The following is a 21,580-nucleotide window of genomic DNA, read 5'->3' on the forward strand; positions in this document are numbered from 1 at the left end:
TTCAAAGGTCAGAAGTTCAGCATTTTCATCTAAGGGTCAGAAAGTGATTACCAGAATGTCAATCGCTGACTTCTCAACCTCCTTGAAGCATTCTGGGAGTTTTAGTGCATTGTTTCTAATGCTAGGCCTTGCTTAGCATAAGCACTCTCTCACAAGAGAATCCCTGATGGACTATTCAGCTAGCTGCATAGTCAAACTTTCAGTCCTCTTTCTCCAAGATTCCTTTTGAAATTACTGGAAAAAACATTAAAAACTGTAATGGGTACTTTCTGGCCACCCTAAATAAGGTTGCCTGTTTCTGAAGGAGAAACAGTAGTGAAATGGCTAACCATGGTAAAAGTTGGTCTAATAAAAGGTATCACCTACAAAAATCCTAACCAGTCATGTTTAAATGGTAGATTGTAAGACCTTTGGAGCAGAGACAATATCTTCCTCCACAAGGCTGTCCAAGGGCCCTTACCTTGGTGGACCCCCTGACCACAATAGCATTATAAACGCTACATCATATAGTGGTATAGGTTGTAGCTGTTTTGATCAAGGACATAGGCAGATAAGGTTCTTTGGGTAAATCTGATATCTTTTATTAGATCAATGCAAATAGTTAGAAAAATCCAGGATATTTATACCCGAAAGCTTACTAAGAAGAATTTTTCCAACTATTTGAGTTGGTCTAATAAAAGATATCAGATTTACCCAAAGAACCTTGTCTGAGTACATCATATAGTGATAATTAAATAAGAGTTCATTGTCATTACCATACTGAAATAAATGGGAGAATTTCATAACTTTGCTAATACTACTGTTTCTGTTTGGCTAGATGCAGACTTTACAAATCATATATCTGGGCTTAAAGAATTCATTTCACAGAATGAATCAAAATCTACAGAGTTTAGGGCAATGCAGTGAATTTCCAGGGTCGCCTCCCCTTAGTTGGTAGCAACAGAACAACACATGACACAACTGTGACATCAACTGAGCCACAGCCCTGATGTTTCCCAACACAAAAACCACTAAATTCCCAGTAGTTACTTCTGTAATTCATCTGTAACCTAAAGATTCATCCACAAAAGCATTACTAGATAAACTGAGAAACAGAAAAGTGACCCATGAGAATGAACAGGCAGGGAGGAAATAAAACAAAAATCTTCAGATCCAAGCCCTGTAAGCAAGGAAGCCTGAGTCAGCTAGCTTCACAAAATGTACTGCATAGCTTACAGCTGCTAGACACTTAATCATCTACTGTAAGTGCAAACCTAGGAAAGAGAGCGATTCAAAATCTAGCCGTCATTGGCTCATTACAACCAGACCCGAGGGAGGGGGAGGGGGCTGACACTGAGGCTGAAGCAGTGGACTGAAGTTATACATGGCTCACTGTCTCAAGGCAAAGGAAAGGGTGGAGGTGAAGTTTTCATGGAGCAGGGCCCAGAACAGTTGTAATCTACTTTTGTAAACAGATTCAGCAGCGTCTCCAGGCTCAGTCTTAAGAGTACATTTCCCAAGAGACTTGCCTTTGCCCCACCAAGGAGAAAAGCCAGCCAGTTTAAACATCATCCTAAAACGTCAGCAAGAATTCCACACTGGAACTAAAGTGTAGACATCGTAATTCTTAAGAAGGGAGTAATTTCTCTTCAGATCTCCACATGCTTCACAAATATTACCAAATTAAACCTCAGGACCTCAGTGCACCTTCAGGTTAGAGGCAGCGTTACCATCCCTTTTGTCATGGGTAAATTAAAGCACATAAAAGTATAATTTGCCTGAAGTTGCACAATTACTTTGTGGCAAAGATGTACAAAGGACTTCAAACTCAGGTGAATGCTTTACAGTCAGACCATGCTATCACAGTTCCCTTTCCTTCATGTTCTCCTCCTCTCCAAATCACGTGGACATTTGGGGGATAATGTCTGCTCTTACCCAGATGCCTCTGATAAGACAAACTCCAGAAAGTACATGTGGCCATAACTTAGCCATTTGTGCTCCAGGGTAAAAGTAGTAAAAAATATAAAGAATATCTTGGATTCTCTTCATTATCATCCTTCTCAGAAGTCTCAGATCAAAATTCCTTTGTATAGAAATCACTCAGACCTGAAGAGTCTGACAAAGGTCTTTTTTATTCACCACCTGACTGATTAACATTGTGTAACATGAGAAACTCTAGATCCCAGCAATTAGTTTCAAATGGCTCTTGCCTCTCTAAAAGATACAGACCCTCACATCTTCCTCCTATAGCCAAAAGATATCAATTAATAAATTGACCGAGGCCCCTGAAGGGAGGGAGGGAGCAGGGCATAAGCAGGGGCAGGGGCTGGGATGAATGGGGCCCTGGGTGGGCAATGGGACAACTGGAGCCTGGGTGGCTTGTCCAGGGGCGTGGGGAGGCTCTTGCTGCTCTGCAAAGCCTGGCGATCTGAATGCAGGGCAGATGCAGCTGCTGTTGCGCTTTGTGCGCTGCTGCAGCTGCTCCAGGAGTGGCACAATGTCATCTGCCTGCTGCCACTGGGCTGCGCCTGGTGGCAGAACGCATATGGCGTCACGCGGGTCGAGAGGCAGCAGTAGCAGTAGCAAGGTGCAAAGTGCAGCCCACAGCTGCAGCTGCCTCCGCTCTGTGCACAGAACGGGGGGGGGAGCACATGCTGGGGTGCACACAGCAGCAGAAGCCCCCTCCATGCTCCTGGACGAGTTGCCTGGGCTCCAGTCACTCAGCCTCCCCCATAATAATTTTTTTCTCCTTCTGCCTATGCAGAACACAGATGCATCTAACACAGAAAAATGTTTGTCATTGACCCTTTTTCTCCCTTATCCACTGTAGTTTTTTTTCTTTTGGGTTTATACTTTTGCATCTCTTTCCAAATGCTGGGCATTATCTTAGCTTGTAACGTGTGCCACAGCATGTGCAGCTCCACAAGCTCTTTTTCTGGACACTGACTAAGCTCCATGTGGCTTTCTGCCTCCAATTTCAGTTTTGAAGCATTTTCGATTTTATTTAACAGCCACAGTGGGCATGGGTACACAAGAAGCTTTAATGCGCATTAGACTAACCTATCATGTCATGTAGCGGATGGTCTTCCTGTTGGGATTGTCTAGTTTGTGGGCATGGGCACTGTTTGCCCACACAGGCAAGCAGTATTCCTCTGGTGTGTGAACCAAGGCTAATGTAGTTGTTCTCAAGGTAGAGAAGTCACATGTTGTACTGGCTAGTTTCTTAATGACTGCTGCCCTTGAAGCTGCCTTGTGCCTCAGCTTCCCCAGGTGGCTGGTGGAAGGTTAGTGTAACACCCAGGTAGGTTGGTGTCTTCTTGAAGAGTAACTCTTTTCCCTCCACAACAACTCTTAGCTTGGCATTTGAGGCATGATTATTCAGGTGAAAAAGTGCTGAGGTAGTCTTCTGTATATTCAGCTTTAATCACCAATGTTTTAGGTAGGAAACTATGAGATCCATGGCACAGCTCAGTTTGGCCTCTATTGATGATATGTTATTACTGGCAGCAGCAATACATCCACTATATGACATGATAAAAAAATACCCAATGCAGACACATCTAAGAAGCAGAAAATCCCTACCAGTATCTTCCAGAAACATAGTAGGAAGCAGGTGACATACTGTCATCATGGCCGCAGAAAAGGTGGGAAGAGCAATGGAATAACCACCACACTCCACTATACAAATAAATTCCCATGTAAGGGATCAGTAAGCCTGAATTGACAGCAATCAGGCTATGGTGCTTTCAATAAAATCAAACATAAAATGAGCCTTACAAACTCATCATTGTGTCCCTGTGGCAAAGGAGATCAGACAGCTCAATATACTAACTGCTCTCTATATGGTCCACCAGAGGGAGTGAACAGTCTGAAAGACTGCAGTAATATTGATGGATCTACTCTTAAATGGTTGGAGGAGTAGACTTTCTGAAGTCACACACAAAAAGATGACTAATTTAATGACCAATTTAAAAATCATGCACTAAATAAATGCATATTAGATTAGTCTAATGCACATTTTACTAGTACTTGAAAATACAGGCTGCCTGTACACAAGCGCAGAGGCTGCTCTAACGCACTGCAATTAACTGAGTCTTGGTTAATCAAGTCTGCTGGAGCGCAGTAACTACTGTGCTCCAGCAGCCTCCCATGTCTTGTGTATCAGCATCCCTGCACTTCAAAACAGCAGTGGGGGTGCTTGACCTAAATCTCATTGAATGAGCTTTAGCTCAAGTGTTCCTGCAGTCATTTTGAAGTGCAGGGACACAGATACTTGAGACGCTGTGGTGCTTTAATTAGAGTGGTTCTCAGTGTTGCTTTAATTAAAGTTTCATCTCCCCACACCTGAAGCATATGTAAAAGTACCCATAGGTACTAGATTTAACGTGCATTAGTAAATCTGTAGATGCTGACTGGGAGCAAATTTGCTCCCAGTCAGCCAGTCTGCTAGGGGGCCAGCCTCTGGCCAGGAGCAGAGCACTGTGTCTGACAGCTCCTCCAGCCATGGGGCAGGGGCAGCTCCTCTTCAGTCCCTGCCTGACCCTTAGTCCCCTGGCCTGCCCTCTGGGCCCTGGGGCCGGCTGCTGCCTGTTCCTGGCCACTGGGGCTTTCATTGGTGGGCCTATCTTGACAACAGTAGTGCTGCTCACCCTAGCTGGAGCCAGAGAGCTCTGTTGCCTGCTCCCTGGCCCCTGGAGTGTGGGCATGTGCCAGCTCTGGCACTCAAGCAAGCCCCTGGCTTTGCTCCTGGGCCCTCCTGTTTCACCTGCCTGCAGTTCCCGGCAGAAGCATCCTGTGAACATGGCACTCAGCCCAGGGCCCCAACTAGGGGCAGAAGAGATATGGATCTCGTGGCAATATGTGGCAATGCTGAAGTCCTGCGGCAGTTCAACCAGGGAACATGGGCCAGTACCCATATACATGATCAGATGGAGGCTTGCATGGGGGAGCTCAGGCACGGCTGCTCTGGGGGGCAGTGCAGGGTCAAAGTGAAGGCCCTGCAGATACAGGGTGAGGGTCAATGACCAAAACAGGCAGTTTGTGGCAGCCCACAGAGGCATGCCCTGCATGAGGGAGCTGACCAGGATCCTCACTCCCAGGGACTCCGGCCACAGGCAGCATGTTTACTTTAGGACTGGTGGCTTGCCAGAGCTCCCACTCTTTTCCAGTCCCAGAGGAGAATCCCCTGAGGACAGCCCCTTGGGCCAGCAGCACCAGTGGTCAGTGGCCTCCTCATCCAGTGTGGGCAACCCAGGCTAGCACCCAGCAACTGTGGCTACACAGTGAGAGTGGGGAGGACAGGCCAGGGAGGACCCCACACAGGGCCAACTCAAGTTTCTCCTTGGAAAGAGCCACTGGCTATGTGCCCAGGCACCAGGCCACCAACCCCCCAGCACCTCACAAGCAGCTGGACCTCCTCCCTGCCACCAGGCTCTGAGACCAACAGCCAGGACTGCCTGCAATGCCCACCTAGTAAGCCCCACACAGGAAGTTCACAGAAGTTGAGGGCTGGAAGGCACCTTGTGAGGTTATTGGGTCCAGGGCAGGAAAGACTGCTGGAGTCAAATAACCCCAGGAAGGAGGACTTGGGGGCACCATGGCCACCCATTTCCACATCACCTTACCTGCCTGCCCCTGCCCTGCAGGCCTAGTGTCAGGGGCCCTGCACAGGGGTGAAGGTCCCCCTCCCCTTCCTTCCCCTCCTTGCCCTGCGCGGCCGAGCTCCCCCCTGCCTCTTGGGAGTTCCCCCACCACAGCACACAGGGAGGCAGGAGGCAGTACAGAACCTTATTGAGCAGGAAGTACCCTCCTAGCTAGGCAGCCAGGGGCTTCTCACATGCACAGAACCTCATCAATGGCAGCGGTGATCCCCTCGGCCATGAGGACCAGGGACTAGGCAGAGGTATCCCTCCAGGCGGTGGTGCACATTGCAGAGAAGCTTGGGCTTGCCTGGGGCACCACTGAAGCTCAAGGCCCTCCGCCAGGTTCTCAGGTGCACCCAGGGCACTGTGATCATCAGAAGCGTGGTGTAGTGGGTTAGGCACCCCTCAGTGAGCTCAAATACCTTATTATGGCATGCCCAGGGCACTCTCATGAGAGGCATGCTCGGGGTGCAGGCCATGTGTGGGTGGGCCCTGCCCCAGGCCATCTCTCTGACAAGCCTGCCAGAGGATGGTAGGGGTGTCGCCATCTCTGTATCCCAGCCAGGGGGAGGCCTGTGGTCCATCTCCCTGGCCAGCATGGGCCTGGCCCCACAGGAGCAAACTGCCTGGCCTGCAGGAAAAGTGGGGGAGTTGGCCACGGCCCAGCCTATGTAGGGAATTGGGAAAGCAGGCTGCCTGCAGCAAGTGCCAACCCAGCCATGTGACCCCACAAAGGGAGTGGGGACAGACAGCTCAGCTGGTGGCTGCCTGTGACAGGGGCTGCCTGCCCAACTTACCATGGTCCCTGGGCACCTGTGTGCACATGACCCCTGATCTGAGGCCAGTTGGCACACAGCTGGTGTGAGTTTGCAAAATGTTGCAAACTGACAAAGAGCCTCTCCTGTGCTTGCTCTGCAGGTCCCACAGCTTCTCACAAGGGAGGGGCAACAGCCAGGGATGCAGCATCAGGAATGGTGCCCCCAACAGCCAGCACCCTCTGCATGTGCTGCCTCCACCAGTGGTGTACCCAGGATTGTACCCTTCTGCTGGACCAGTTGGTCACTATCACAGAGGAGTGGCTGGCCGACTCATGGGCAGGGATGAGTCAGCAGAAGTGGGCAAGTGGGAGGCGTACAAGTGGGAGAGGGAGGTGCATAAGTGGAAACAGGACCAGGCATACTGTGACTGGCTCCTGGAGCTCAAGGAAAGACATGTTGCCCTCCTTGAACAGATGGTGGCTGCCCAGGAGCGGCAGGTTGGCATGGCGGGTCGTGCAGTGGGGACCACGAAGGAGGACCACTGGGTGCTTGACAGGATCTTGGCCCTGGCGGCCTCCTTTGTGCTGCCCATTGCCCATCCAGCAGCCCTGGCCTCACCCGCTGCCCAGCCATGGGTCTTGGCCCTAGGCCACCAGGCCTGGGAGGAGGCCCTTCACCAGATGCAGTCGCCAGGGCACCCTACCCCTGCTCCTGAGCCCTTTCCCCTACCATCCAGACCACCTGTCTGGGCTGATGGCCCCTGAGTGGGAGGTGGCCCCTGTCAAACCAAGCCCCATGAAGGAAGAGGGGGAGCAGGTTGGTCAGTATCCATCTCAGCCCCCGGCTGAGCCTCCAGACCACTGGCTGCGCTATGGTGTTCATGCCTGTGGTGATGCCACCAGAGTGCTGGGCACTAGCCCCCAGGCTCTGCACCACAGGTGCTGCCAGCCCACCATTCCTGCCTCCCATACAGCAACTGCACTACTGTATATAGTTGCATGGGGAAGAGGGTGTTTTATTGTTGGTGGGCATAAGAGTTTGGGGGAGGGTTTTGTTGTGGGGGAGGTCCAGGAGGGAGTGTGTTGTTTGAGGGGGGTGGGAGGGAGTATGCTGTGCTGGAGGGAAATAAAGCTTGTTGAATAGAAATTGTCTGGAGTCTCTGTAGTCTTGGGTGAGTGCTGTAGGCCTGGGGTCCACGGGCACCAGCCCAGAGACCCTACTGCAGGGGCTGGGGGAAAAGGTGGCTCGCAGCTGCCTCACAGCCACAGTGCCCTGTCTGCTATTGCTGGGGGGCAGGCTGGGGCATGGAGCACCCATGGTACACTTGCTACAGGCTCCCAGAACTGCATCCCCTACCAGGCTGTGCCTAGCCATTCCCCCTCCTTGGAGACCCAGTCCCCCCTTGGAAACTCCTGGCACCTGAGCAGCTATAGACAGAAGCTGCAGCTCCCCCTGGCTCCTGCAGGAGGTCAGAGTATGGCAGGAGCAGCCCTGGATCTACTTAATGCTATAAGAATTAAATCTGCTCCCAAAAGGGTGCATGTGTAGATACATTCCCAGGGCTGACTTACCATGCACTACGTCCAAATAGCATTAATTGCACATGTAGACACACCCAGTAAGTATCAGAGCACTGTCCGCTTTCCATCAGCTTTACTATGGAGTGAAGACTCACTTTCTTTGCTCACAAATTTCTTTGCTCTGTCAAGGGTTAATTCTGAGTCTTCCAGACTGGCCTGTCAGAGTTTAGTCTCTAATCAGAAATTCAGCCAGACTTCCACATTTGCAAGGCTGGCTCTTCAATCTTACATCAGTTACAAACTATGGCATCAGAGAGACTTGGTAGGACAGCTCTTATGAGTGTCAACACTGAGGGTTACATTCTGTTCTGGAAGGACAGGGTTGGGAGAAAAGGGAGTGGTGTTGCCTTGCATGTCAAAAACACATATATTTATTTGTTTCCTTGTTCAGGAGAAAGAAGATAGCAAAACAGAATGCATTTGGGTGAAGATGAAAAGTGAAAGATATAGCACCAATATGATGGTGGGTATTTATTACAGGCCACCAATCAGGAAGAGGGGATGGATGATGCAATCTTCAAGGAGATGACAAGTCTATCCAATAGCTATGGGATGACAGTTATGGGAGACTTCAATTTTCCAGACAGCTGCTGGAAGAAAAATGCATTTAAACATAAAGTGTCAAGCTGATTTGTAACTTGTATGGGAGACAACTTTATTCCAGAAGGTGGAGGATACAATCAGGGGATCATTTATCCTGGATCTTGTCCTGACCAACAGGGAAGAACTAATGGAGGATGTGATGGTGATGGGCAACTTAGGAGGATGTGGTCATGCTACACTAGGATTGCAGATCCTGAGACAGGGAAAGCATAAAGTCAGCAAAATTAGGATGCTAGATTTCAGAAATGTATTTTTCATCTGATTCAAGGAGTTAATAGATGTGGCACCATGGGAGGACAGACTGAAGGACAAGGTGCCCAGGAGGGCTGGGAGCTTTGAAAGGGGACAGTATTAGAAGCCTAGCAAGAAACTGTCCTGACACCAAGAGAAGCTCAAAAATGTAAAGAGACCAAATGTGGCTGCACAAGGAGCTCCTAAAATGCCTCAGATGCAGAAGGAAAGCATACAGACAATGGAAGAATGGGCAAGTCACCAAGCAAATAGCAAGAACCTGCAGAGACAAAAATCAGGAAGGTAAAGATAAAGAACGAGCTGTACCTAGTGAAGGAAGTTAAAAGAACAACAAGAGGTTCTATAAGCATGCTGGCCAGAAAAGAGGACCAAGGAATCTGCAAGTCCACTGTTAACAAGCCAGGGGAATTATTAACAGGAGATGCAAAGAAGACAGAGTTACTCAAGAGCTACCTTGCCCCAGTCTTCTTTAAAAAAAAATTAAGCTGCAGCCAGACACCTAATAAGGATTATTTGGATAAGGAAGGAGGCAAGGTAAGGGATGAGCTAACAGAAGAGACAGTAAGACAGCATTTGGTGGGTTTGAATAAAATTTAAGTCAGCAGGGCTGGATGAACTTCATCCCAAGGAATTGGCAGAGAAGGAAGGAACTGGCAGAGAAGATCTTGAAGCTCTTGGCAATGACCTTCATGAAGTCATGAGAGAGTGCCCAGGTATCAGAAGACTACAAAGGGCTAGTGTAGTGCCCCCCTTTAAAAAAAAGGCAAAAATGAGGACCCAGGGGACTACAGATTAGTTAGCCTCACCTCAGTATCTGGGAAGTTACTGTAGTATATCCTAGAGAAGGCCATTTGCAAGAATCTGGATGAAGGAAGGCTGATCACAAGCAACTAGCATACACTTACTAAGAACAAATCAAGTCAAACAAACATGATCTACTTATTTGACAAAGTAACTACTTGGGTGGATGAAGGGAATGCTATGGATACAATGCATCTGGATTTCAACAAGGCTTTTAATAAGATCCCACAAAACCTTCCCATAACAAATGGGACAAATGTGGGCTGGACAAAACTACCAAAAGTTGGATAGATAACTGGCTCAATAGGTGCAAGCAAAAGTAAATCATAATGGTCGTGTCAGAATGGCAGGGGGTTTTGCATCAAGTCCCACAAGGTTCTGTCCTCGATTTGGTGCTCTTCAACATGTTTATTAACAATTTGGATGCTGGCATAGCAAGATTCTTGAGCAAAGTTTGCAGACTACATGAAACTGGAAGGACTGCAAACATGTTGAAGGATAGGAGTTCAGTTCAGAAGGATCTTGACAGATTCGAAAACTGGGCTAGAGCTAACAGAATGAAGTTCAATGCTAACAAATACGAAGCACTCACTATGCTTTGGGAGAAATGATCAAAAACAAATATAAAATGGGTAACACCTGGCTCGAAGGCAGCACTATGGAAAAGGAATTGAGAGTTTGGTAGACCACAGACTGTAGTGTGATGCAGCCACACAAAAGGTGAATGTGGTTTTGGGATGCATCAATAGAAACATTAGGTGCAAGACACAGAAAGTAATTGTGTATCTACTCAGCACAGGTTAGGCCTCATCTGAAGTACTGTGTGCAGTTCTGGGTTCCACATTTTACAGACATGGAGAAGTTAGAGAGGGTCCAGGCATCAGGCAACAAAAAAGATAAAGGGCTTGGAAAGCAAGTCACACGAGGAGAGGCTGCAGGAGCTAAACAAATTCAGCTTGTGGAAAAGGTGTTTATGAGGATAATGATAACAGTCTTCAAATACTTGAAAGACTACCATAAGTAAGAGGGAAAGAAAACACCTTTTCTCTCTTGCTGCATAAAGGATGTGGACCATTGGCTTGAAGCTGCAGCAAAGTAGGTTTAGATCGGATATCAGCAAAAACGTCTTCATTGTTAGAACGGTGAGGCAGCATAACAGACTGCCTAGGGAAGTTGTGGACTCTCCCTCACTAGATATGTTCCAGATGAGGTTAGACAGCTACTGGTCAGGGATGATTGAGACGTAATTATGCCTATGTTCTACTATGGTTATTTCTCATCCTTCCAGGTTTGGCTGGTTGCTGCCCCCACCCCTCCCTTTTTCTGCTATATGTAAATGTATTAAATGGTAACTGACTTAAATAGAAGTGCACCACCAGCATATTTTAGGTTGTATACTTCATGCAGATTCCCTCATAGGCAGATACTGGTAGAGCCCTCTTCCAATTGCAGAAATTTTTGTGGGAGCAGAGGGTGTAAAAGCTACCCAGACCCCAAAATAAATGGCATTTGTCTCAGAGGGACATGGTAAGGACCTCCAGTGACTGTGTTGATTTAGCATGGCCCCATTACAGTCTTCACTGGCAGAACTATCACAGAACTAGAGGGAAATTAAAACCATCTTTCTCTGGCACACACCACTGTCCTGTAGAAGTATTGTCATTCTCCTGAATCGAGTTAGTCCTATTTAGAACTTCTCTGTATCAGCAAGGACCACAGTACAAGTTCTAATCTTGAAAATATTAGGCTTGATTCAGTCAAACTTTGGCCAGATCATGAGGAACTATGCTCCTACAAACTCATGTTGATACTAGTAGGTTTCCGGGCTGCTCAGCATGGTCCATAACATGCTTTATTTAAAACTCACAGAGATTAATGCATATCACAACCCTTCTAGAGAAAACAAAATGATCCCAGCCCTGCAACCTTGATTTAGTAGATTTGTGTAATACTAAAACTAACTCCAGCCTTTCAAATGTCAGCAAATTGGGCTTTAATTATTGCTGCTCATCTTGGCTTCCATAGATGGCTCAAACCCAAATATTCCCAATTCGAAGTTACTCACACTCCTGAAGGCATTCCGTGTCTGTGCAGTATGACTGGGATTGTCTCAACTGAAATGAAGAAGAAAGCACCAGTTAGCAAGAGAGAGTTGGTCACTTCTTCAGATTTTTGAGCCAGATTTTTCAGTTTTTGAAATCTGTTAAACTGCACAATTTGAACAAATTCAACATAGTGGAGATAATCAGAGTTTAAGAAACATTAGGGAATGTTGGAGGAATTTTTTTGTTCTGGAACTGTTACTCAGCATTACCACTGGAACACAGATCTTTGATAGGAAAGAATCTAAATATTACTTTATTGCAGTTATGCTCAACCTTTTGGCCCTGTGAGCCAGATGAGGGGTGCAGAGCCAGGGCTGGATTGGGCTCTTCAGCCTGGCATCACTCCTTCCCATCCCCCTGCACGCCAGAATTAGGTCCCAGGGGCCCACCACTGCCCCATCCTACCCCGTGTACTGGGATTGGATCCCAAGGGCCTGGCACTGCGCTCTCCTACCCTCCCCCACCCCATGCTGGGATTGGGGCCCTGGATGTCCAGCTCTGCATGCTAGGATCCACTGCCTTGTTTATGGCCCAGGGATCCCCATGGGTATGGAAATTTGGCAGCAAGGGACCAATGTCACTGCTCCTCCACCACCAAATTACTAGACCCACAGGGAGCCCTGTGGGTCAAATGACAGTGCTGCAGGCCAGATCTGGCCCATGCGATAGGAGATGAGTATAATTCAGTAATGCAGGGGTGCTAAGTTATGAATTACTGGCATATTAATGTTTTCAGGCAGGTAAAGTCTTTATCAGGAATAACAGTTACGGTTTTTTACATCAGATTTCAGTTTGAACACATTTTTTAAATTCAAGGTTATATGCCTACATATACCTTGGGGTTTATAATACATGGTGCTGTTAATATGTTATTTTTAGTTGTAACTAGGTAGTTATGATCAGACCATAATAGTACATATGCATAGAAAAGGAAATCAAGGTTGCAGTTTGCTTAATTTCATTTTCCATTTTTTGAGTTCTTGCCTTGTCAACGTAATACCTTTTTAATGCAGGATTTTGTATGTATTTTCCCAGCTTTAAGTTAAAGAAACTCTTTTTTTATTATTATGTGCAACTGTAACAACCTTTTGCTGCCATTTATCATTAGCAGGGTTTAAACTAGGGGTGGGCAATTATTTGGGGTAGACGGCCACTTCACCAGTTTTGGTGAGCTGTTCAGGGCCACACACAATGTGCATAGATGCATTCTCCACAGCTTGCCCAGCACACCCTCCTCTGTCCCATGTCCTTGGCACATGGCTGGGTCAGGGCAGAGCCATACCAGCCGCCCCAGCTGCACCCACGCGACCCAAAGTGGCTATCAGGAACACAGTGCAGCACCAGCCCAGCCAAACCTAGATAACCTACACCCCTTGGCCCCCCTTCTCCTTGTACCCCCTACCCCATCAGCAGGGAGAACCATACCTGAGCTTTGACTCACACTGGGGGCTGGGCTGTCTAGTCTGCAAACAGTCTCAGGGTCAGAGTTGTGTGCAGACAGCCTTGCTGGGCAGAAGCTCAATTCCCCATGCTTTGGAGCATACCCTGGTGCCTAAGGGCAGGGCAGGCCAGGCTGGGAAGTGGCTGCCTGGCCACTGGAGCCAGCTATGGTATGAGGAAGGGAGAAGGGCAAAAGGCATTGAAAGATGGGCCAGCCACAGGCAAATACTATTCTCCTTCAGAGGAGCACCAATGGGCCAAATAGAAACATTTGGCAGGCCAGATCTGGCCCCTGGGCCTGTATTTTGCCTGACCTTGCTTTAAAAACTGTGGCTCCCCTACTTTCAAACACTATAGCACAAAATTCTACTACTACAGTTACAGAACTAAGTTAACTAACTGCAAGAAAAGACTATTTTCTAGAGGTTAGTATGCAGCTCCAACACTAGATCACATAGCCCAAAATAGCAACATGGCAGATTCTGCCTAGAAACACGTTAAGTAGATGGGGTTTTATTTGCTGTATTATGGAGCTGGTTTCTATTTCCTGTTTATATAGTTTGTAACCTCTTAAGGAGGAAAATAATGCACTGATTAATAATAAGGGTCACAAATTAGCATTAATCATAAGCAAACCTAGAATTTAAGCTTTTTTGGTGTTTGTTTTGACTCCAGAGTTCAGGTCACATTAAGTGGAGGTGACCCAGAAACAGATAACTGAATTTTCATCCTCCTGCTCTACCAGTGTCCAACGTTAACACTTTCCCAAGTAGTGGCAGTGAGGACATGGCCTCAGGATGAGCAGACCTTGACACTGCCAGAATTACACTGAACAAAATACAGGACCAAGGTGGGAAACAGCAGTTTTCCAGAAGAAATTTTTACTCAACCAAACTTGCACAGAAATTCCTGGATGAAAAGGCATGTATCTTATCCCAAAGCAAGCCCTGTGGTGAATTTGAAGGGTTTGTTCCCTTGGCATCAATGCTTGTCACAATACAATGCCCATTTATTGCTGCAAGTTTTTAATAATCACTGTTGGCACAGATACACACAAGTGAAATTGTCCATGATGAAATACATCTAGAAACAGCATGTACAGAAGTCTTATATTTCCCTTCAGGCAGTTTTATCTTCCATTGGTAAAGCAAATGCATAACACATTCCTTTTGATACATACACCTAACCTGTTATAAAAAGCACAGCAAAAGATCAAGAAAGAAAAAGCAAAGTAACCGAGGAAGACATTTCTAAATCACACCATTTAAAAAGCCTTTGTTTATACCTACTTAACTTCAGCAACTAACAAGTATTTTGAAGAAAAGACACTTTTATTTAAAATTCACCACATACATGCTGCAATTAAAGGTTGTAAATGCTTACAATAAAGTATGCTGCAGTTGCTGAGGAATTTTGAGTAAAAACAAGGAAGACTAGATTTGCCCTTCATGATTTTGCTATGGGGTTAAGAAACAAAATAAACCCAAAAACAGAAAACAAATAAAGCTTCCTCCTCATCCAAATAACCCCCAATTAACTATACCTCTACGGCATAACAATACATTGTAAAACTTAATTTTTATTACAAATCTTTGAATGACATCTTTGAAGGATGTCCTCCCTTTACCAAATTAAATTGATTTGAAACACTTTGTTACTAAAATAATGTAGGGGTTGGAAAGATGTAGATGTATTTATAGTTTAAGGAGGGAATTTTACACGGAAATAAATTCTGGTCAGACAAGGGCTTGGTTCTAAGAGAGGTTTAACTCTTACAGCTTCTACTCAAGGCAACAGGATCTGAAGGTACTCAGCATTCTGGGATCATGTCCAGGATGAAAATGGACAGGTACACATTTTGAACTTTGATGAAAACTAACCTTTCTAGCAGGTACAATAACTTTCTGAATGTACTTTCTTGACTGAACTGGCTAACTGTGGCCCTGACATCACCATGATCTGCTGGCTGGGGAACTGGCTCTGTGGTAGGACCCAGAGGGTGGTGGTCGACAGAAGCCAATCGTCTTGGTGTGCTGTGACCAGTGGGGTCCCTCAAGGCTCTGTCCTAGGGCCTATACTGTTTAACATCTTCATCAACGATGTGGACATTGGTGTCAGAAATGGACTGGCCAAGTTTGCCGACAACACCAGACTCTGGGGTAAAGCATCCACACCTGATGATAGGAGGGTGATCCAGGCAGATCTGGACAGACTCATGAAATGGGCAGACGAGAACTTGATGGTGTTCAACACCAAAAAATGCAAGGTTCTCCACCTTGGGAGGAAAAACCTGCACCGTGTTTATAGGTTTGGTAGTGCTACACTGGTTAGTACTACAGATGAAAGGGACTTGGGGGTCATGGTTGACCACAAGATGAACATGAGCCTTCAGTGTGATACTGCAGCTAGTAAAGCGAGCAAAACACTGGGTTGCAACCATAGATGCTTCTCAAGCAGATCCCAGGACATCATTCTCCCACTGCATTCGGCCTTAGCGAGGCCACAGCTGGAGTACTACATCCAGTTTTGGGCTCTGCAATTCAAAAAGGATGCAGAGAAGCTTGAGAGAGTGCAGAGGAGATCCACGCACATGATCAGAGGTCAGGAAAACAGACCTTATGATGAGAGACTGGGAGCAATGGGGCTCTTCAGCCTGGAAAAGTGCAGGCTCAGGGGTGATCTGGTGGCCACATATAAGTTCATCGGGGTGCTCATCAGCATCTGGGGGAACGTCTGTTCACCAGAGTGCCCCAAGGGATGACAAGATCGAACGGTCACAAACTCCACTGTGACCAATTCAGGCTGGACGTAAGAAAGAACTTCTTCACTGTCCGAGCCCCCAAGGTTTGGAACAGACTGCCACCAGAGGCAGTTCAAGCACCCACTTTGAACGCCTTCAAGACACATTTGGATGCTTATCTTGCTGGGATCCCTGCTGACTTCCTGCCTCTGGGGCAGGGGGCTGGACTTGATGATCCTCCAGGGTCCCTTCCAGCCCAAATGTCTATGAAATCTATGTACGCAAAATCCATACCATGTAAAAACACAACCATATTATTCAAACAAGATGCTTACAACAAATGCCCCAAAGACAAGGGTAACATTTTCAAAAGTGCTGCGGTCACAAGGTAAATTTAAACCTGCAGTACCAAATGCTTGCCATAAGAGGGCAACGATGTCAACAGTGTTTGCAGCTTTGCTTCCAGTGCAAACAAAATTGGTGGAAAATGGCATTAAAATTTATGAAGATTTTTTTCCTGTCTGACATCTAATTTGCAGATATGAAAAATGAGTAGAGCCTATAGTTAAGAAACCATCTTAACTATAGATTCTACTAATGTACATCCTCACAAACATGAATTCAATCTTGTAGCCCTTTTGCAGTCAACCCCCCTGAAGCTAACTCTCAGTCTAACTACTATTTGCATGGAAAAGTAACTGAAAGAGACCAATTTTATTAACAGCAAAACTCCACCTATTTAATGTTCTTCTCCCCACCAGTCATCCCAGAATGGCTATCACTCTTTTGTCTAGTACAAACAGGTGACACCAATCACTGAAATTTTACCTCCAGAGTCATCTATTCATGATCTGAGCTCTAGGCCATATCCACACCCAGTGAGTACTGGTTTTACCCTGTGATTAAATTTTTCAAGGGACTTCAATCACTTTTGAAAATGAGATTTGAGCTTTTTCTTTTTTTTTTTGTAGGTTGACCTTTCCTTTCCCAAGGTGTCTTATATAGCTAGTACTAATGAAGCTCCAGCAGAAGTAGCAATGGTGAGAGCACCCATGTATGCTGACCATCTTTATTTTAAACCATCAACTAAAAGCTTATGCATTACCATATGCAGATCACTTTGATATCCTGGATGAAAGATATCATAGAAGGACCAAGTGACAGGAATGTTCCAAGTAATTAACCAATTTTAAAAGAAATGCTGTGAAAAGTTAATACCCCTGGGAAGTATTTATTTGTTGAACTACATTGTACTCTTCTAAGATGGAAAAAGTTAGTTGTACCATAAAAAAATATACCAATGAATCCTTAAAAAGTGTAAAGGCATCAGCTGCAATATTCAGAGGATTTGGACAGACAATACTCATTTAGTTTTAAGAGGACTGAGATACCAAATTCCCTTAGGCAGCTTTGAAAAATCTAAGAGTATATTGTGAAATACCTGTTTTTAGGAGATAAGTGATAAAAAGTCATCCTTTCCCTCCATAAGAGGTGTGAAATTCATTTATATGGAAAACAATACATACAAATCTGCATCATTATAAATCCCTACCTGCAGGGATTTCTTTGTAATAGTATCTGCTATATTCATATTCAGCAATAAACATTTTTTTTAAAAAGCATTATAATGCTTTGTTTAAAATTTAACCCTTTGAGTTGCATAAGGAAGATCCCAAATCCAATTTTCAAAAGCTACTTATCTCATAAACAGTAAAGCATATTAGATGGCTAGATCCCATTTCACCTACTGGTCTTCTAAATAGATGCTGAAATGCAGTTCTATTGGACCCTATTTAAGACCACAAAAAATCATTAACATGTCTACTTGTGTAGCATATCACTGTCTTACCTTTATAGAAGAGTGAGAGTGTGGTGACTCCATGTGATGGGGAGCAGTGTAACAAATTTATTTAAAATGATGTATTGACATGCAACAAATTATCCTCTTGGGACAAACAAAGCCATTCACTTGAAATTAACAGGAACAGAAACTGGTTTTACTTAGTGAACTTCGAAAAGGTAGGCTCCAATTCCAGTAACACAATGCAAGTCTGATTCTTTACAGTCACTGAATTGGTCAAAAAGGAAGAAGGGAAGAAAGAGACTGCACAAAAGACCTACAGTGTGCAAGTTGAATAGTGAGAAAGTCAATACATTTGACTGGCACTAGACTGCCCCTTTTACCAATCATGCCTATTTCAGATAAGCATGTACTTACGGGACATAATAATTGAAATGTACTAAGTTCAGAATTTTTTTTAGGTGTCAGGTCAGTGAAAGAGGAGTTATTCTCAAAGTCTGGAAACAAATGCTTTTCTGTAAGAAAGATGCTTAGTCTGAAGTGATGAAGTTTCAATAGGATAACAATATTAAGTGGAATTATGTTTTCTCTATTAAAGTGGAGAAAACTTCTCAAAACAAACTTCAGTCATCCAGGGAAGAAGAAGTTGCTTAGACAGCATTAGTTCAACTGAAAAATGATCAAAAACTGAGGTGCTGGGACAACCCTGGCTTTGAGGAGAGAAGTGTTTCTCTGAAATATGATAATTTTATATGTACAAAGTCATAAACATATCAATTAAAATAGCTTTGTTTTTATTCATCATGCATTGAAGAAACCTCTGTGTTCTCCAAAATGGAAATTCAGCACAGGAATAGCATTTTACAGTGTGACTGGAAGTCAACCAAATGGACTTTCTACTGGATTTCAATAGGCTTTGCATGGGGCCCTTGAAGGCGACATTGTCAGATAATTTAAATATAGTTTTTAAACTTTGTTTATGAAGAAGATGGAGAAGAAGAGGTTACAAAGCCAAGTATTAATATAAATGCTTCTTTTCTTACTGTATTCCTTTCTTTCAATTACAAGAGCCTTTTTTGTTTGAGTTTTAACATTCCCCATGAATCATGCCGGCTACCTAAAATACTGAATCATCCTAGAACATGAGCGCCAGAACAAAAAAAGAGATTGAAGGTCTCAGTTGAAGGTAAACTAGAAATAGCTTACATGATAAAAAAGAAATAAAAATTCCAATTTTTTCAGCTGTAATAGTATAAGGCCTTACTAGTAATACAAGTAAAAATAAGAGTTTTTTAAATGGCAAGGTTCTTAGAGTAGATGCGATATCTTTTATTAGACCAACTGAGTAGTTGGAAAAAAATTCTTAGCAAGCTTTCAGGTGCAGTCACCCTTGTTCAGGCATAGGAAGTCTCTGCTGTCTTGAGAGCACTCATGGCACACAGGCCAGGTCCTGGAGAACTGGAAAAGGGCCGATGTGGTCCCTATTTTCAAGAAGCGGAGGAAGGAGGATCCAAGCAACTACACACTAGTCCGTCTCACCTCCAACCTTGGTAAAGTCTTTGAAAAGATCATTAAGGCTCATATATGCAAGAGCCCAGCAGGAAAAATTATGCTGAGGGGAAACCAGCACGGGTTTGTAGCAGGTAGATCATGCCTGACTAATCTAGTCTCTTTTTATGACCAGGTTACAAAACACCTGGACGCAGTAGGGGTAGATATCGTTTACTTAGACTTCAGGAAGGCCTTTGATATGGTATCCCACTCCATACTGGTGAATAAATTAAGAAACTGTGACTTGGATGATTACACAGTCCAGTGGGTGACAAATTGGCTAGATGGTCGTACTCAGAGAGTGCTGGCGGATGGGTCGGTATTGACCTGGAAGGATGTGGGCAGTGGGGTCCTGCAGGGCTCAGTCCTTGGACCAATATCTTCAATGTCTTCATCAGTGACTTGGACGAGGGAGTGAAGTGTACTGTCTCCAAGTTTGCAGATAATACAAAACTGTGGGGAGAAGTAGACACACCAGAGGGCAGGGAACAACTACAGGCAGACTTGGACAGGTTGGACAAATGGGCAGAAAACAACAGAATGCGATTTAACAAGGAGAAATGCAAAATGCTGCACCTAGGGAGGAAAAATATCCAACACACCTACTGCCTAGGAAATGAACTACTCAGCAGCATGGAAGAGGAAAGGGATCTTGGAGTCCTAGTGGACTCCAAGATGAACATGAGTTGTCAGTGTGACAAAGTCATCAGCAAAGCTAACTGCACTTTATCATGCATCAGCAGATGCATGACAAACAGAACCAAGGAGATGATACTTCCCCTCTATTGGGCACTAGTCAGACCACAGTTGGAATACTGTGTGCAGTTTTGGGCGCCACACTTCAAGAGGGATGAGGATAACCTGGAGAGGGTCCATAGGAGGGCCACTCGTATGGTTAAGGGCTTGCAGGCCAAGCCCTATGAGGAGAGAGACTAGGGTACCTGGACCTCTTCAGCCTCCACAAGAGAAGGTTGAGAGGCGAACTTGTGGCTGCCTATAAATTCATCATGGGGGTGCAGAAGGGAATTGGTGAGGCTGTTTCTTGGGTGCCAAGAAATAATGGCCATAAGCTAGCAGAGAGCAGATTTAGACTGGACATTAGGAGGAACTTCTTCACAGTTAGAGTGGCCAAAATCTCGAATGGGCTCCCAAGGGAGGTGGTGCTCTCCCCTACCCTGGGGGTCTTCAAGAGGAGGTTAGATAGGCATCTGGCTGGGGTCATCTGAACCCGGCACACTTTCCTGCCTATGCAGAGGTCAGACTCAATGATCTATCGAGGTCCCTTTCAACACTAATATCTATGAATTTATGAGACTCCTAGGAATTTTTTTAAAAGCATGTATTATTTTAAAAGAAACAAACATAACAATGTTTTTCTTTGTCCCTTAAGTACATTCCAGTTTGCTATTTAGAGAAAGGTGGGGAGGGTAACTAGCACAGCAAAAGCTTGACTTCAGGAAAGCAAACTTCAGTGTGCTCAGGGCAGTAGTCAGGGAGGCACTTGGAGCCCAGGGGGTAGCTAGTATGGGTGCTCAAGGAGGCATAGCAGTGGGAAGCAATTCCTCTGCACAGGAAGGCAGGAAAAGGGTCCAAGAAGCCTTCATGGCTCAGCACGGATATCCAGGCTGGCCTGAGGGCAAAGAAAAAAAAGCGTACTGGCAGTGGTAGGGGGCAGGGACAAAGGAGGAGTATACCTCCCTGACCCAAGCTTGTAGGGATTTGGTGAGGAAGGCTAAAGCAGCACTGGAGCTTAGATTATCTTCTGGGATTAAGGATAACAAAAAGCCCTTCAAGTATATAGGTAGCAAGAAGAAGTCTTGGGGTAACATTGGACCCCTACGGGACAGGACAGGGCAGGGCAGTTAGTGACAGACGCACAAGAGAAGGCAGAACTCTTCAACAAGTTCTTTGCCTCTGTGTTCCTGTCTGCTGACAATGGGGTGCTCTCAGGTGATAGCGTAGAGAGGCCCGGGAAGGATGCGAGTCCCCCGACTGTTCAGATCTAGTTAAGGATTACCTGGAGGGCTTAGATGTGTCCAAGTCAGTGGGCCCGGATGACCTTCATCCACGAATGCTGAGGGAATTGGCTGGTGTTATTGCAGAGCCATTGGCACGGCAGTTTGAGGACGCCTGGTGCTTGGGCCAAGTCCCTGATGTAGTCCCTGTTTTCAAGGAGGGGAGGAAGGAAGAGCCTGGCAACTACAGGCCAGTCAGCCTCACTTCTATCCTGGGGAAGGTCTTTGAAAAAATTATCAAGGGCCACATTTGTGAGAGCCCTGCAGGGGAAGTGATGTTGAGGGGTAACCAGCATGGGTTTGTGCAAGGCCA

At 45.6% G+C, this 21,580-nt stretch overlaps 1 protein-coding gene across 1 annotated transcript in view; it reads right to left on the reverse strand.

Annotated features, from left to right (window-relative positions):
• The window catches only part of SMIM14 (small integral membrane protein 14), a 58,818-nt gene that overhangs the window by 10,012 nt on the left and 27,226 nt on the right, over window positions 1-21,580 (reverse strand). Inside the window, exon 2 of the mRNA XM_019553272.1 lies at window positions 11,681-11,729. Within this exon, the coding sequence (XP_019408817.1) occupies window positions 11,681-11,729 (49 nt within the window). The remainder of the gene's footprint in view (window positions 1-11,680; window positions 11,730-21,580) is intronic.

The sequence above is a fragment of the Crocodylus porosus genome, unplaced genomic scaffold, assembly GCF_001723895.1.
Source record: "Crocodylus porosus isolate Cpor-Errol unplaced genomic scaffold, CroPor_comp1, whole genome shotgun sequence".
In the NCBI taxonomy this organism is placed as follows: domain Eukaryota; kingdom Metazoa; phylum Chordata; order Crocodylia; family Crocodylidae; genus Crocodylus; species Crocodylus porosus.